Here is a 17,912-nt window from a genome sequence, read left to right as displayed (position 1 = left end):
CAATTGAACAAAATCCCATGGCCTCTCTATTTTTAAGTCGATACTGGCCCTTAGGCCAAAAAACATCTAATCAGATACAATTTAGCAAAACTGAACGTTTCACGGAAACTGTTATCAGGTCAAAACTGGTTTGACCGAAAATATTGTTTGGCCGAAAGCAATGGCAGACTTGTAAAAAGTTGTTTACCCTAACTATTTGGCTGAATTTGCCGTTTGGATGGAAAAGTCATTTGACTGAATATAGATATTTTACCAAAAATGCCGTTTGGTAAAAAATGTCATTCAGTAGTCGTTTGACAATTAGCCTTTTCAACGTAAATGTTATTAGGCCAAATCGATGGATATTTTGGATTAAATTTTCCGTTCATTTCGATTTTAAGGACGGCTACGCAGTCTTGAATTATTGAAACAAGATGTTTATTTATCCGACGTTTCGACACGGGGATGGTGTCTTCATCAGGGGAAAAATACGGTGATGAAGACACCATCCCCGTGTCGAAACGTCGGATAAATAAACATCTTGTTTCAATAATTCAAGACTGCGTAGCCGTCCTTAAAATCGAAATAAAAATATACAGTCGATTTCTCAATAGTTCATTTTCCGTTCAGTTATTGACATTTGGCCGTATATCCTGTTGGTCTAAACTATATTTTCGAACAAATATTCCATTCTGCCAAACGACCATTTCGGCCAAACAGCATGTTTGGGCTGATGACCTTTTCGGCCAAACGACTTATTAGGGCAAACGACTATTTGGGCCAAATTACCAGTTCGGCCGTGTGTCGCTTGCGGCCAATGGGATTTTCAAACAATTTCTTATGGACAATACATTAGTCGTTCGAGAACTGCAACATGTTTTCGTTTCAGCTAGCCAATGGCGTTCGATAACTGCGACGCATTCAAGACGGCAAATAATTGTCAGACGGCGTCAGAATAGAAGTGCACCTGATTGTTCAGTGCTATCCAGCTTTACACGCTCGGTAATGGCGGCTTATCGATGTATACAAATCAATTGGTCACTGTACTGTTTGACACTAGTTGGAGGAAAGCCGGTGATAGGAAGGGAAAAAATGCCTTTTCGACAGGTAGTTTTCCCCCAGCTAGTGTCAAACAGTGCAGCGACCGATTGATTTTTACACTCCGACAAGCCGCCATAACCGAGCGTGGAAAGCTGGATGCAGCTATCATCGACATTGACATCGTTTTGAAGCTCAGCTGTCCGATAACTGCAAAACTGATGTAACTATCGAAATGCTGTTAAAAGCATTGCAGTTAATTTACTTTCAGTTATCGAACAAAGAATGTACAAAGATAGGCTGACCAGATTATTTCGGTGAAAAAACGGGACAAACGCACTTGAAAACGGGACATGTCAAAAAACCTTTTGACAAAATTCAAGAGCTGTGGAAATTTCAAAATTTATGGGCTTTATTTTATAATTAAATTTCTAAATGTTAGAGAAATTTTTTAGAGTGCATCGTGGTGCATCATTCACCACCATAACGTTTTGTTGTATTAACACAGAGAACAAACGTTGAAGCTACACTCGCCATGTTGTGATAACTTTTTACTGTTCATTTTGAAATAACTTTGGAATGTCGCCGTTATCCCGTGCATAATCAGCGCTAGCGTCATCAAAAAATGCCACTGTGCGCTAGTGTTGTTATGCATGCAAGGGCATACCAGCGCCATCGTGTTGTCAAAATGAGATTATGAGTTGCAATGTCGACGTCGATGGCGTTGAGGTTCGGTGTGTTTCTTTACACATGTTTTGCAAGAAATTTTGTTCGAGCCTCCATGTCTGTTCTCTGTGGTATTAAGTAGTTGAGGAAAAATACTATACTAAATGTATTTCACTCTGAAAAAGGGTGCGGACAAAAACACAAAGGAACAAAAAATTACACATTTTTTAATATTTAAAAAAATATGGAATTCTGAAATTTTATTTTAACATACTCTTAAACATGCATTAAGGATATTATTACTGGCCAATATTTAAAAACTTTTCTAATGAATTAATGAAAAAGCAAAATTCGCCGCTATGAAACGAGTAGATAGCGCCACCGTAGAACAGTTCCTTCAAAACCTCTCGCATGTTAACCTACATATACAGTAGCGACTTTGTTTTGATGCGGTAAGTGCAAAATGAGTTACCTAAAATAATCCATTCTGAACCATTGAAAATAACAAAAAATGGTCAAAGTACGCTGCCTAAAGCCGGTCTGGGCATTAGAGAGATAAGAAAAAATAATGTTAAGTAGAAAAAAATGTAATTTTAATTATTTCCATGAATATGGTTGGCGCAAGTGAATAAAAATGTCAAATCTAATCAATTCACAGTCCTTTTTGATCGAAATTGATTTTAATAACGCTAAAAGTAGCCTCATCTGTCCATCGATTGTGTTCCCATGTGCTTCCAAAAAGGCGGCACTCATGCAATTTCGTCGCGAAAAGTAAAACAAATCCTGGCTAATTTTTCGGCTGATTTATGGCACGGACTCTCGAGATTTCCACCGTATCGTATTTTAAATCGGATCGAAATTCCAATTTTTTTACAACGGAATCCCAAAAATTCCGCCCACACATATGGAAGCGAAATTTTTCCTTGTTTTGAAACTGCTTATCTTAAATCGAGTTTAAGATTTTGATCAGCTGATTTTTAAATTATTTTTTATTGTCTTCGTTTTTTACAGTGGATGGATGGTTTTGAAATATTCAGAATTATTCAGAAAGACTTGATTGACGATTTGTACAAAATAGAATTAGTTTTTTCGCTAAAAAAAGAAGATTAATCCAGCTAGCAGTGATGAAGCGTTATAAAATATATTGAAAAAAAAAACACATTAGAAAGGTCAAAAAAATTCTTTAGGGGAATAGATCACATTTTTTTCGATCATTTTGCATAATTTAGCATTGATACATACACACATACAGACATCACCTCAGTTCGTCGAACTGAGTCGATCGGTATATAACCCTAAGGGTCTCCGTGCTTTCTATCAAAAGTTTTTTTGGAGCAATGATACAGCCTTTCGGTTCAACTTTGTTGTACTAGAAAGGCAAAAATTGAAAATGATCTTAATCTGAAAATTAGAATGTCTGTCCCTAAGCTTCATTTTATTGACGTTGATGCGTGACCTGCTTTTCAGGATACACTTGCCAACCAAGTTACCGGTTCCACTGATGAAATTTGCTAAATTTTATTGCCTTCGGAATAAGCAAAAAAAAAGTCTGTTGTCATTAACTGTTAAAAACCTTAAGAAAAGTCGATCCATGAAAAATACATAACGGGATAGATAGCATTCTTTTAATAGCAACATAATATTTAGTTTTAGTTTTCTGCCCAAAATATTGAACTTGTTTGAAACAATTTTGGAGCTTTTTTAAGAATCAATGAAAAAACGGGACAAATTGAGGTTTTTCTAGATTACGACGGGACAGCACAAAAAGGTCTAAAAAACGGGACTGTCCCGTTAAATACGGGACGTATGGTCAGCCTATACAAAGAACAATTTTTCGTGAAGACATTTTTAGAACAATTTTTCGTGAAGACATTTTGAACAATACTCTGCGGAAATTCTAAAGAAGTTTCCGTTAAACTTACGGACAACTTCTCGTGAACATTCCAGAGATTTTTTCTTGAAAGTCTCCCGCGGAAATTCTTAAGAATTTCCTTTTTTATTGTTGGCTATGCCAAGCTAGCCGTCTTTATTATTCTAGACTGAGAAAGCCAACGGTTAAACACCCATTCCACCAACCGCACTCTCCTACAATTATCAAGAGTTTTCTGAGAAAATTCGATTTTTCTGCTGAAATTCCAATCAATTTTATTTGGGAATTACAAATACCTTTTCTTGGTAGTTACAAAGATTGCTCGAAAATATTCTCCAAATTATGGAAAAACTTTTATTATGGATTTTTCTGGAGAAGTTCATTAGATTTTTCATGCGAAATTCAAAATTTTTGAAAATATCCCGAAACAATGCAAAAAAAATCTTAGCAAAACGTAATGAAAAAATCGCCACGCCAATTCACGCCGCCGCCGCCGCCGGCTAAAATGGCTTTCGGCGTGACGCCGAAAACACCGCCGCCGCCGGCCAAAATTTTGACAAACGCCGCCGCCGACGAATATCGGACCGGCGCACACCTCTACCTCCAGGAGGTTCTCCAAGAAAGAGGTTCCTACAGGAGGCTCATCCAGGAAGGAGGTTCCACCAGGAGGCTCCTCAAGGAAGAAGGTTCCTCCAGGGGGCTCCTCCAGGAAAAAAGTTCCTCCAGGGGGCTCCTCCAAGAAGGAGGTTTTCTCCAGGAAGGAGGTTCCTCCAAGGGGCTCCTACAGGAAGGAGGTTCCTCTAGGGGGCTCCTCCAGGAAGAAGGTTCCTCCAGGAAGGAGGTTTCACCAGGAAGGAGGTTCCCCCAGGAAAGAGGTTCCTCCAGGAGGCTCCTCCAGGAAGGAGGTTCCTCCAGGGGCTCCTCCAGGAAGGAGGTTCTTCCAGGGGGCTCCTTCAGGAAGGAGGTTCTTCCAGGGGGCTCCTCCAGAAAGGATGGTCCTCCAGGAAGGAGGTTCCTCCAGGGGGCTCCTCCAGAAAGGATGCTCCTCCAGGAAGGAGGTTCCTCTAGGGGGCTCCTCCAGGAAGGAGGTTCCTCCAGGGGACTTCTCCAGGAAGGAGGTTCCTCCAAGGGGCCCCTCCAGGAAGGAGGTTCCTCCAGGGGGCTCCTCCAGGAAGGAGGTTCCTCCAGGGGGCTCCTCCAGAAAGGATGCTCCTCCAGGAAGGAGGTTCTTCTAGGGGGCTCCTCCAGGAAGAAGGTTCCTCCAGGGGGCTCCTCCAGGAAGGAGGTTCCTCCAAGGGGCTCCTCCAGGAAGGAGGTTCCTCCAGGGGGCTCCTCCAGGAAGGAGGTTCCTCCAGGGGGCTCCTCCAGGAAGGAGGTTCCTCCAGGGGGCTCCTCCAAAAAGGATGCTCCTCCAGGAAGGAGGTTCCTCCAGGAGGCTCCTCCAGGAAGGAGGTTCCTCCAGGGGGCTCCTCCAGGAAGGAGGTTCTTCCAGGGGGCTCCTTTAGAAAGGATGCTCCTCCAGGAAGGAGGTTCCTCCAGGGGGCTGCTCCAGAAAGGATGCTCCTCCAGGAAGGAGGTTCCTCTAGGGGGCTCCTCCAGGAAGGAGGTTCCTCCAGGGGACTCCTCCAGGAAGGAGGTTCCTCCAAGGGGCCCCTCCAGGAAGGAGGTTCCTCCAGGGGGCTCCTCCAGGAAGGAGGTTCTTCCAGGGGGCTCCTCCAGGAAGGATGCTCCTCCAGGAAGGAGGTTCCTCCAGGGGGCTCCTCCAGAAAGGATGCTCCTCCAGGAAGGAGGTTCTTCTAGGGGGCTCCTCCAGGAAGGAGGTTCCTCCAGGGGGCTCCTCCAGGAAGGAGGTTCCTCCAAGGGGCTCCTCCAGGAAGGAGGTTCCTCCAGGGGGGTCCTCCAGGAAGGAGGTTCCTCCAGGGGGCTCCTCCAGGAAGGATGCTCCTCCAGGAAGGAGGTTCCTCCAGGGGGCTCCTCCAGAAAGGATGCTCCTCCAGGAAGGAGGTTCCTCTAGGGGCTCCTCCAGGAAGGAGGTTCCTCCAGGGGGCTCCTCCAGGAAGGAGGTTCCTCCAGGGGGCTCCTCCAGGAAGGAGGTTCCTCCAGGGGGCTCCTCCAGGAAGGAGGTTCTTCCAGGGGGCTCCTCCAGAAAGGATGCTCCTCCAGGAAGGAGGTTCCTCCAGGGGGCTCCTCCAGAAAGGATGCTCCTACAGGAAGGAGGTTCTTCTAGGGGGCTCCTCCAGGAAGGAGGTTCCTCCAGGGGGCTCCTCCAGGAAGGAGGTTCCTCCAAGGGGCTCCTCCAGGAAGGAGGTTCCTCCAAGGGGCTCCTCCAGGAAGGAGGTTCCTCCAGGGGGCTCCTCCAGGAAGGAGGTTCCTCCAGGGGGCTCCTCCAGGAAGGATGCTCCTCCAGGAAGGAGGTTCCTCCAGGGGGCTGCTCCAGAAAGGATGCTCCTCCAGGAAGGAGGTTCCTCTAGGGGGCTCCTCCAGGAAGGAGGTTCCTCCAGGGGACTCCTCCAGGAAGGAGGTTCCTCCAAGGGGCCCCTCCAGGAAGGAGGTTCCTCCAGGGGGCTCCTCCAGGAAGGAGGTTCCTCCAGGGGGCTCCTCCAGAAAGGATGCTCCTCCAGGAAGGAGGTTCTTCTAGGGGGCTCCTCCAGGAAGAAGGTTCCTCCAGGGAGCTCCTCCAGGAAGGAGGTTCCTCCAAGGGGCTCCTCCAGGAAGGAGGTTCCTCCAGGGGGCTCCTCCAGGAAGGAGGTTCCTCCAGGGGGCTCCTCCAGGAAGGAGGTTCCTCCAGGGGGCTCCTCCAAGAAGGAGGTTCCTCCAGGAAGGAGGTTCCTCCAGGAGGCTCCTCCAGGAAGGAGGTTCCTCCAGGGGGCTCCTCCAGGAAGGAGGTTCTTCCAGGGGGCTCCTTTAGAAAGGATGCTCCTCCAGGAAGGAGGTTCCTCCAGGGGGCTGCTCCAGAAAGGATGCTCCTCCAGGAAGGAGGTTCCTCCAGGGGGCTCCTCCAGGAAGGAGGTTCCTCCAGGGGGCTCCTCCAGGAAGGAGGTTCCTCCAGGGGGCTCCTCCAGGAAGGAGGTTCCTCCAGGGGGCTCCTCCAGGAAGGAGGTTCCTCCAGGGGGCTCCTCCAGGAAGGAGGTTCTTCCAGGGGGCTCCTCCAGGAAGGATGCTCCTCCAGGAAGGAGGTTCCTCCAGGGGGCTCCTCCAGAAAGGATGCTCCTCCAGGAAGGAGGTTCCTCTAGGGGCTCCTCCAGGAAGGAGGTTCCTCCAGGGGACTCCTCCAGGAAGGAGGTTCCTCCAAGGGGCCCCTCCAGGAAGGAGGTTCCTCCAGGGGGCTCCTCCAGGAAGGAGGTTCTTCCAGGGGGCTCCTCCAGGAAGGATGCTCCTCCAGGAAGGAGGTTCCTCCAGGGGGCTCCTCCAGAAAGGATGCTCCTCCAGGAAGGAGGTTCCTCTAGGGGCTCCTCCAGGAAGGAGGTTCCTCCAGGGGGCTCCTCCAGGAAGGAGGTTCCTCCAGGGGGCTCCTCCAGGAAGGAGGTTCCTCCAGGGGGCTCCTCCAGGAAGGAGGTTCCTCCAGGGGGCTCCTCCAGGAAGGAGGTTCCTCCAGGGGGCTCCTCCAGGAAGGAGGTTCTTCCAGGGGGCTCCTCCAGAAAGGATGCTCCTCCAGGAAGGAGGTTCCTCCAGGGGGCTCCTCCAGAAAGGATGCTCCTCCAGGAAGGAGGTTCTTCTAGGGGGCTCCTCCAGGAAGGAGGTTCCTCCAGGGGGCTCCTCCAGGAAGGAGGTTCCTCCAAGGGGCTCCTCCAGGAAGGAGGTTCCTCCAGGGGGCTCCTCCAGGAAGGAGGTTCCTCCAGGGGGCTCCTCCAGGAAGGATGCTCCTCCAGGAAGGAGGTTCCTCCAGGGGGCTCCTCCAGAAAGGATGCTCCTCCAGGAAGGAGGTTCCTCTAGGGGCTCCTCCAGGAAGGAGGTTCCTCCAGGGGGCTCCTCCAGGAAGGAGGTTCCTCCAGGGGGCTCCTCCAGGAAGGAGGTTCCTCCAGGGGGCTCCTCCAGGAAGGAGGTTCTTCCAGGGGGCTCCTCCAGCAAGGATGCTCCTCCAGGAAGGAGGTTCCTCCAGGGGGCTCCTCCAGAAAGGATGCTCCTCCAGGAAGGAGGTTCTTCTAGGGGGCTCCTCCAGGGAGGAGGTTCCTCCAGGGGGCTCCTCCAGGAAGGAGGTTCCTCCAAGGGGCTCCTCCAGGAAGGAGGTTCCTCCAGGGGGCTCCTCCAGGAAGGAGGTTCCTCCAGGGGGCTCCTCCAGGAAGGATGCTCCTCCAGGAAGGAGGTTCCTCCAGGGGGCTCCTCCAGAAAGGATGCTCCTCCAGGAAGGAGGTTCCTCTAGGGGCTCCTCCAGGAAGGAGGTTCCTCCAGGGGGCTCCTCCAGGAAGGAGGTTCTTCCAGGGGGCTCCTTTAGAAAGGATGCTCCTCCAGGAAGGAGGTTCCTCCAGGGGGCTGCTCCAGAAAGGATGCTCCTCCAGGAAGGAGGTTCCTCCAGGGGGCTCCTCCAGGAAGGAGGTTCTTCCAGGGGGCTCCTTTAGAAAGGATGCTCCTCCAGGAAGGAGGTTCCTCCAAGGGGCTGCTCCAGAAAGGATGCTCCTCCAGGAAGGAGGTTCCTCTTGGAAGGAGGTTCCTCTAGTAGGCTCCTCCAGGAAGGAGGTTCCTCCAGGAGGTTCTCCAAGAAGGAGGTTCCTCCAGGAGGCTCATCCAGGAAGGAGGTTCCACCAGGACGCTCCTCCAGGAAGGAGGTTCCTCCAGGGGGCTCCTCCAGGAAGGAGGTTCCTCCAGGGGGCTCCTCCAGGAAGGAGGTTCCTCCAGGAGGCTCCTCCAGGAAGGAGGTTCTTCCAGGGGGCTCCTCCAGAAAGGATGCTCCTCCAGGAAGGAGGTTCCTCCAGGGGGCTGCTCCAGAAAGGATGCTCCTCCAGGTAGGAGGTTCCTCTTGGAAGGAGGTTCCTCCAGGAGGCTCCTCCAGGAAGGAGGTTCCTCCAGGAAGTTCTCCAAGAAGGAGGTTCCTCCAGGAGGCTCATCCAGGAAGGAGGTTCCACCAAGACGCTCCTCCAGGAAGGAGGTTCCTCCAGGGGGCTCCTCCAGGAAGGAGGTTCCTCCAGGGGGCTCCTCCAGGAAGGAGGTTCCTCCAGGGGGCTCCTCCAGGAAGGAGGTTCCTCCAGGGGGCTCCTCCAGGAGGCTCCTCCAGGAAGGAGGTTCTTCCAGGGGGCTCCTCCAGGAAGGAGGTTCTTCCAGGGGGCTCCTCCAGGAAGGAGGTTCCTCCAAGGGGCTCCTCCAGGGGGTTCCTCCAGGAAGGAGGTTCTTCCAGGGGGCTCCTCTAAGAAGGAGGTTCCTCCAGGGGGCTCCTCCAGGAAGGAGGTTCCTCCAGGGGGCTCCTCCAGGAAGGAGGTTCCTCCAGGAGGCTCCTCTAGGAAGGAGGTTCCTCCAGGAGGCTCTTCCAGGAAGAAGGTTCCTCTAGGAGGCTCCTCCAGGAAGGAGGTTCCTCCAGGAAGGAGGTTCCTCCAGGAGGCTCCTCCAGGAAGAAGGTTCCTCCAGGAGGCTCCTCCAGGAAAGAGGTTCCTCTAGGGGTGTCCTCCAGGAATGAGGTTCCTCCAGCAGGCTCCTCCAGGAAGGAGGTTCCTCCAGGAGGCTGCTCCAGGAAGAAGGTTCCTCTAGGAGTCTCCTCCAGGAAGGAGGTTCCTCCAGGGGGCTCCTCCAGAAAGGAGGTTCCTCTAAAGGGCTCCTCCAGGAAGGAGGTTCCTCAAGGAAGGAGGTTCCTCCAGCAGGCTCCTCCAGGAAGGAGGTTCCTCCAGCAGGCTCCTCCAGGAAGAAGGTTCCTCCTGGAGGCTTCTCCAGGAAGGAGGTTCCTCCAGGAGGCTCCTCCAGGAAGGAGGTTCCTATAGGAGGCTCCTCCAGGAAGGAGGTTCCTACAGGAGGCTCCTCCAGGAAGGAGGTAGGAGGTAGGAGGAAGGAGGTTCCTCCAGGAGGCTCCTCCAGGAAGGAGGTTCCTCCAGGAGGCTCCTCCAGGAAGGAGGTTCCTCCAGGAGGCTCCTCCAGGAAGGAGGTTCCTCCAGGAGGCTCCTCCAGGAAGGAGGTTCCTCCAGGGGCTCCTCCAGGAAGGAGGTTCTTCCAGGGGGCTCCTTCAGGAAGGAGGTTCTTCCAGGGGGCTCCTCCAGAAAGGATGGTCCTCCAGGAAGGAGGTTCCTCCAGGGGGCTCCTCCAGAAAGGATGCTCCTCCAGGAAGGAGGTTCCTCTAGGGGGCTCCTACAGGGGGCTCCTCCAGGAAGAAGGTTCCTCCAGGAAGGAGTTTCCACCAGGTAGGAGGTTCCTCCAGGAAGGAGGTTCCTCCAGGAAGGAGGTTCCTCCAGGAGGCTCCTCCAGGAAGGAGGTTCTTCCAGGGGGCTCTTCCAGAAAGGATGCTCCTCCAGGAAGGAGGTTCCTCTAGGGGGCTCCTCCAGGAAGGAGGTTCCTCCAGGGGGCTCCTCCAGGAAGGAGGTTCCTCCAGGGGGCTCCTCCAGGAAGGAGGTTCCTCCAGGGGGCTCCTCCAGGAAGGAGGTTCCTCCAGGGGGCTCCTCCAGGAAGGAGGTTCCTCTAGGGGGCTCCTCCAGGAAGAAGGTTCCTCCAAGAAGGAGGTTCCACCAGGAAGGAGGTTCCTCCAGGGAGCTCCTCCAGGAAGGAGGTTCTTCCAGGGGGCACCTCCAGAAAGGATGCTCCTCCAGGAAAGAGGTTCCTCCAGGGGGCTGCTCCTCCAGGAAGGAGGTTCCTCCAGGAGGCTCCTCCAGGAAGGAGGTTCCTCCAGGAGGCTCCTCCAGGAAGGAGGTTCCTCCAGGGGGCTCCTCCAGGAAGGAGGTTCCTCCAGGAGGCTCCTCCAGGAAGGAGGTTCCTCCAGGAGGCTCCTCCAGGAAGGAGGTTCCTCCAGGAGGCTCCTCCAGGAAGGAGGTTCCTCCAGGAGGCTCCTCCAGGAAGGAGGTTCCTCCAGGAGGCTCCTCCAGGAAGGAGGTTCCTCCAGGAGGCTCCTCCAGGGGGCTCCTCCAGGAAGGAGGTTCCTCCAGGGGCTCCTCCAGGTCCAGGAGGAGGTTCTTGCTCCTCCAGGAAGGAGGTCTCCAGGGGCTCCTCCAGGAAGGAGGTTCCTCCAGGAGGTTCCTCCAGGAAGGAGGTTCTCCAGGAAGGAGGTTCCTCCAGGAAGGGAGGAGGTTCCTCCCAGGCTCATCCAGGAAGGAGGTTCCTCCAAGACGCTCCTTCAGGAAGGAGGTTCCTCCAGGGGCTCCTCCAGAAAAGAGGTTCCTCAAGGGGGCTCCTCCAGGAAGGAGGTTCCTCCAGGAGGCTCTTTCAGGAAGGAGGTTCCTCCAGGAGGTTCCACCAGGAGGCTCCTCCAGGAAGGAGGTTCTTCCAGGGGCTCCTCCAGGAAGTTCCTCCAGGGGGCTCCTCCAGGAAGGAGGTTCTTCCAGAAAGGAGGTTGATCCAGCGGGCTCCTCCAGGAAGGAGGTTCTTCTAGAGGGCTTCTCCAGGAAGGAGGTTCCTCCAGGAGGCTCTTTCAGGAAGGAGGTTCCTCCAGGGGCTCCTCCAGCAGGAAGGAGGTTCCTCCATCCACTCTCCAGGAAGGAGGTCCAGGAGGCTCCTCTAGGAAGGAGGTTCCTCCAGGAGGCTCTTCCAGGAAGAAGGTTCCTCTAGGAGGCTCCTCCCGGAAGGAGGTTCCTCCAGGAAGGAGGTTCCTCCAGGAGGCTCCTCCAGGAGGCTCCTCCAGGAAGGAGGTTCCTTCAGGAGGCTCCTCCAGGAAGGAGGCTCCTCCAGGAAGGAGGTTCCTCCAGGAGGCTCCTCCAGGAAGGAGGTTCCTCCAGCAGGCTCCTCCAGGAAGGAGGTTCCTCCAGGAGGTTTCTCCAGGAAGGAGGTTCCTCCAGGAGGCTCTTCCAGGAAGGAGGTTCCTCCAGGAGGCTTCTCCAGGAAGGAGGTTCCTCCAGGAGGCTTCTCCAGGAAGGAGGTTCCTCCAGGAGGCTTCTGCAGGAAGGAGGCTCCTCCAAGAGCTTCCTCCAGGAGGATCCTTCAGGAGGTTCCACCAGGAGGCTCCTCCAGGAGGTTCCTTTAGGAGGTTCCTTCAGGAGATTCCTTCAGGCGTTCCTCCAGGAGGCTTTTCCAGGCGTTCCTCCAGGAGATTCCTCGAGGTGTTCCTTCAGAAAGTTCCTCCAGGAGTTCCTTCAAGAGGCTCCTCTAGGAGATCTTCCAGGAGTTTCACTGGAGGTTCGTCCAAGAGTTCTTTCAAGAGTTCCTCTGAAGGTTTCTCCAGAATTTCATCCGAAGATTCCTTCAGAGTTTCCTCCAAGAGTTTCTCCAGAGGTTCCTCCAGGAGATTCTTCTAGGACGCCAATTCTCAACCTATATCTTGATAGGTACCCCTTTTTTTAAATTTTAGGAAAATTAACAGGATACTGGGGAACTGTCCCGATCTCCATCTCACTGAACATATATTCATCTCATCGCGAAACAAAGAAATACAGGAGCAATTTCGTTGCTTCTTTTTGTCGACATGCGTGCTCACTGCTAAGAAAAAATACTAAAATAAGAAACAAATTAAATTGGTTTCCATTATTACTTTGTTTTTGATGGGACGAATACCGGAGCCATGAGATGAATTCCAGGAGCAGTTCCCCTATGTCTCTCCAAAAAGTCGGCTGAAATTTCATTAAATCGAACTCTTGGAAATAAGCTTCCGAGCCTCTTGGAAGGCGGCTTTCAAGCCACCTAAAACGAGACTTCTAAGCATCTTGGAAGGATGCCTCTGAGCCTCTTGAACGTTGGCTTCCAAGCCACAAGAAAGATGAATTACGAACCACTTGAAGAGAAGCATCCGGGCCTCTTGAAAAAAGGCTTCGGGGCCTCTTGAAAGGAGGCTTCTGGGCCGCTTGAAAAGAGGCTTCTTGGTCTCTCGAAAGGAGGCTATTGGGCCTCTTGAATGGAGGCTTCTGGTCCTCTTGAAAGGAGAATTCCGGACCTCTTGAAACGAAGCTTCCGGGCCTATTGAAAGGAGTCTTTCGGGCCTCTTGAAAGGAGGCTTCCGGTCCTTTTGAAAGGAGGCTTTCGGGCCTCTTGAAAGGAGGCTTTCGGGCCTCTTAAAATGAGGCTTCCGAACCACTTTGAAAAGAGGTTTCCTAGCTTCTTGAAAGAAGGTTTCCGAACCTTTTAAAAGAAATGCTTTTGAGATCTCTGAACCTCTTGAAAGTAGGTTTCCCAAACTCTTGGAAGAAATCCTTCGATCCTCTTAAAAGGAGTTTAATAGAAGGTTTTTGAAGCAACAGAGCTTTTCGGAAAAACCTCCATGTATTTTAAATGGAGGCGTCCGGACGTGTAGACACTAAATTTTAGTTCAGAGGCATATTCATATTCATAGTCTTATCATTCAACATTTTGTTTCAATCAGGAAGATAGCATAAAAGATTTTTAATATTTGTTCATTCATCGTGATGTTCTTTTGATCTTTTTTCCCACAGCCTTTCATCCATTACGGCGTTGGTTGGGGAGGGAAGGATTCAATAGTCTTTGAGTTACTGGTCGCCATGCATATTATGTACAAGACAAAATCTTGAAGTTAAAAAAAATATCAAAACTTTATCATTAAGTTTTGATTAATATTTGCCATTATGCATTTTTGTCCGAGGTACCCCCTGGGCCCTGCGAAGGTTCCTTCAGGGGTACATTTACCCCAGGTTGAGTACCGCTGTTCTACACCCAAAAAACAAATCTGACAATTATTGTATAAAATCTGGGCATATACAATTCTGTAAGCTTTTTATACAGATATTGTATTAAAATAATACAAATCTGTATTATTTCAAAACAACAATTGTATTAAAATCTTCCGAAATTGTATATGCCCAACTATTATACAGTATCTGTAAGGTTCTTATGCAGAACTGTATTAAAAACTGCCATCCGCTGGTTGGGTGTAGGAGTTCCTCCGTAGGTTCCTACAGGATATTGACTCAAGGAGGTTTGACTGTATACCCGTTAGGCATAAGTATGTCAGGCATAACGACGTTGGGCATACGTACATTAGGCATAATGGACGTTAGGAAGAACAGCCCATGACATTAAGAAGGCAGAATGATGCATAACGTCCATTATGCCGAATGTCCGTTATGCCCAACGGCTATTATTCCTTATGCCCAACGTCCATTATTCCCAACGTACATTATGCCCTACGGCAATTATGTTTCGTTTCAATTTATGCAATTTTGAGACCAAATCAGATTTCCGAAATCAAATGATAGGCGGCAATCATTCGATTGATTTTGTTAAAATAACTCTAATATAAATAACAATAATATAACGATTCTACCCTATACTACTCGATTGTCATATGATGATAAATAAAATGTTTATTAATATAATTCAAGTCTTTGCCTTACGTTAGAAGTAAATATAATTGATTGAATAACTGGCATCTTACAGATTTAGAAGAACTACATTGTAATCAGCTACAGATAGTTACAGCGCGTTATAGATATTATTGGCAAGTTACTACGCTATTATAATGCAATGTGGGTAAACAAAGTATGATTACCATTATAAAAGATTGAATTATAAACGCCTTACTGTGCGAAAATAAAAAATGGAAATCAAGTCCTTCACCAACCAAATTGAGAATGAAGCCATTATACACACATATCGAACTTCATCATCCCATATTATTCAATCAACCTCAATTGAAAGTTAGATTGCAAACTGGGGAGAAAAATCGATATTTCCACATTCTCAACGGTCGTCAGCTGGCAAGGATACATCAACCAACGCCGTCGTGTGCATTCCCGGAGGATGGGAACAGTAATGACTGATTCCCCGGTTCTCGGCCCCATCCCGCTTTTCGCCAGTTGAGAAAATCTACTTCACAGATTCTTGATACTCCAAGAGCATCGTTCGATGTTCGTTCCTCTTCATTGCTCTACTTTGTAGACCGAATAAAAAAACAGATGAGTTCGATGGATCAAGCGAGATCAAAAGTCGGTCACAAATTTAATGAAGCCGAAGGAGAAGTGGTCCTTTCGAGGAGGAAATACTAACCAGCCTTTTGAACTCGATGGGAACCGTGTAGAGGTGTTTCACGAGAGTCATGCTGCTTTGTTCCCACAAGCTGGGAGGGGTATGGATACATTATCTCACCGATTATTTCGACGCATTAATAGTTTTTCGACGAATGCATTCCTATTCAAAAATACCACTCACCTTTTCATAGCTAATCCAAATTGAACTGCTTGTAGTAGCGCAAATCCCATCAGCTGCCACCACATTTTCACTTTGCACCCACGCCCCTCCCGGCACTGTTTTGTGTGTCCTTCGGAGTACCCCCTTGGCGCTGTGTGATGGTGCACTATAAGGATTCAGCCGCTGCCAACCGAGTTTGCCCCGGTCGTGATCGTGGTCGACGGCCACGTCGGTTCAGGGCGTGACCCATTCCCGCGAGAAGGACCCACACACTTTTGTAATCCAAGCAACGGCTATCGAACAAGCCCCCAGTTCTCATTCCGTCGGCGCCATTGGTTTTCAGTGGGCATCACTTCGATTGTAATTCAAACCTAAGCAAGCGGATTTCCCTCAACTTTTACACACTGAATGAAATTTTAATTTTCCAATCAAACGCCCAATCAATCGACATGTCACTCAACACAATATTTGTCGCCGTTGTTGGTCGCCCACCCTGCTTTAATTATGGCCGTTCGCCCGTTGTTTGGCGGTCATTCTCCTCTTTTGGACAATTATTTGCATGGATCCGAAATGCAGGCCATTGCACGCTATTTTTGGAGCGCTATTGCCTCAAGCGGATGTTGATGTTGACCCACTTGCAAGCGCCTTCTGCAATGCACGAGAACAATCTGGAAAGGGAGGAAGAAAATTAATTATTGTGGCGGTAAATTAGTGTACAAATGAAAATACACGTTTTCAAATGGTAGCTGAATAAATACGCTATAATGAAGTAGAAAATTGCTGCTTTTAAAAACAAATAGAAGAACATGTTGAATCAAACAAATATAAACACTAATTCATAGAATTGATCTGCAGGCATTCGAATTGATTCCAAGTCATAAAAAAATAATTCAGATATTGTTTCATGGAAATACTGTTCTTCATTTCACCATTTCCATGAGTGATTTTTTTTTCTTTCAATGCCTAAGAGTGGAGATATCGAAAGAAGAGTTTATTTTATACGTTTCATTTCACATTTATTTCCAGAATTATTTATATTTTGCCCAATTTTTTTTTTGCCCTTACATAAAGTCAAGTTCATGAGAAGACACTCGAGCAGATACGTTCGTTGTACTCCATTTTGTTGATTCTTCGACTGAAAGATACACAGCAAAAAAAATATTAATATGCCGTGGCGTAAGTTATCGAAACGTACCAAAAAAGTATATGTAAATACGGATTTGACGTGTTTTTGCGTCATATCGGTGCATTTGTACGTCACTCATCGGAAAATCTGATTGACAGAACTGATTTTTGGAGTACGTAAAAACAACAGATATTTACCCACCCTTTGTGGTATTTGAATACATTTGAAATGCTGCACATCATGTAGGTTTCAAATAATACAAAATATTACATCAAATAATGCTAAATGCCGTTAAATCTACGCAATATTACATAGATTGCATTGCAAGCTGCTGCGAACATTCCAGGAAATAAATCTCAAACCGCAGTCTGTTGACAGTTTTCGCTTGTGTTGTTTGCTTCGTTAGAGGTCAGTGGAGATTCAAAACAGCTATTTGTCTACCGAAATGGATAAGATTCAGTAACTGGAGGATTGTCAACTAGGCAAGTAGGTACGAATCATCATAATTCCGGTATTGGTACCACCGTATTGAAGTCCCGCAGCGCCGATTGGAAAAACAAAATCCTGCAGGTAAGTTAGCTTCTGTTCGAAGAAAACGACAATCTCGCCAGTGGATAATCAATTTTCTTGTCGAACCAAGATATGTCATCTGTTGGAGCAGTTGGATGAGATCCAGTACAAGATCCAGAAGATAGGGCACTTCCTATGTCAAAGGCTGGAAAAATTAAACCGTGCTGGTAGGTACCTTCCGATTGAACTGCACTGACCTGGCGGATAAATAAATTATTATTGCAGACAATTACTCCTACTGAACCAAACTTCTAGAATAATCATCCCGGCTGATATCTGTTGGAGGAGGATGCCGATCTTGGAACTGAACCTGATACGTGCAAAGATGTAGTAGTGATGGTGTAGCTACAGAATGTCACAACGAAATAATAAGAAAATACCTGCGGTAAGTTGCCGGAAGACGAACATTGCCGCCACATTCAGAAAAGAATCGCATGGCTGTTTCACACTCAGGGCCGAATTTAGCCGGAAGGGGGGCCGGGCCGACAGCTTGTGGGGCCCAAAATGTATAAAAAAGGTTGGTTTTGATACATAAGATATGTGGGGGCCCGGGGCCACGGCACCCAACGCCCCCCATAAATCCGGCCCTGAATCACACTGATCAACTAGTAATAAAAACCTGTCTGCTGTTTCAGAATTAGAACGCAGAATGGAAAACATTCAAATAATTCAATCCAACAACTGGAATTGTAAATAACGAATTCAACCTTCAATTTTCAAACATAATATATGTACACTTTTGAAATCAGTAAATCATAATTGAACACCAAATAAAATTAAAATGTAGAATTAAAATTCAAAAGTTTGATTCCAAATTATAAACTATAATTGAAAAAAAGAAAAAATACAAAATTTTAAACATAAATAGAAATATTAAATAAATATTAAAGAAAATTGAAAAATTAACATTAGAATAAATTTAAAAATATAAAATTTAAGATTTAAAATTAAAAAATGATTTTTTTTAATTTAAATTTTAAATTGAAAGTTTTAAATTTTAAATTGAAATTAAAGTTTTAAATTTTAAATTAAATTTTAAACACTCAATTTAAATTTTTTTAAATTAATTTAATATTTTAAATTTCGAATAATTTATTTTTAATAATTTTCAATATATTTTCTTCAATTTATTTAATTTTACGTACAATTTATTATTACTTATGTATTCTAAATGATCGGCGGTGGCGTGGCAGCGTCACGCTGATGGTAATTGGCGATAGAAGCGGCGTGATTTGTTCAGAAGTTTTTTCAGGAAATGCTCCACAAACCGCTACAAAAAAATGTTCGGAAGATCCTTCAGGAATTGCTTGGTTCCTCCGGAAGATCCTTCAAAAATTCCTTCGGAAGTTCTTCCAGGAATTCATTCAGAAGTTCCTCCAGGAATTTCGCCGGAAGTTCCTCCAGGCATTCCTTTGAAAATACCTCAACAAATTTCTTTGGAAATTCCCCAAGAATTTGTATGAAAATTCC

The 17,912-nt window shown here is 48.1% G+C and overlaps 2 protein-coding genes across 3 annotated transcripts in view; one reads left to right on the top strand and one right to left on the bottom strand.

Moving 5' to 3' along the window:
• LOC134207731 (gamma-aminobutyric acid receptor subunit alpha-6) overlaps window positions 1-17,912 on the top strand; it is a 642,164-nt gene that overhangs the window by 388,586 nt on the left and 235,666 nt on the right. The window lies entirely within an intron of this gene.
• LOC134207728 (gamma-aminobutyric acid receptor subunit beta-like) overlaps window positions 1-17,912 on the bottom strand; it is a 118,706-nt gene that overhangs the window by 55,551 nt on the left and 45,243 nt on the right. Inside the window, exon 2 of the mRNA XM_062683576.1 lies at window positions 14,768-15,414. Coding sequence (XP_062539560.1) covers window positions 14,768-14,832 — 65 coding nt within the window. The 5' untranslated portion in view covers window positions 14,833-15,414. The remainder of the gene's footprint in view (window positions 1-14,767; window positions 15,415-17,912) is intronic.

The sequence above is a fragment of the Armigeres subalbatus genome, chromosome 1 (genome assembly GCF_024139115.2).
Source record: "Armigeres subalbatus isolate Guangzhou_Male chromosome 1, GZ_Asu_2, whole genome shotgun sequence".
Lineage (NCBI taxonomy): Eukaryota > Metazoa > Arthropoda > Insecta > Diptera > Culicidae > Armigeres > Armigeres subalbatus.
Note: the sequence above shows the minus strand (reverse complement) of the source record. Positions and strands in the feature narration are given on the sequence as shown.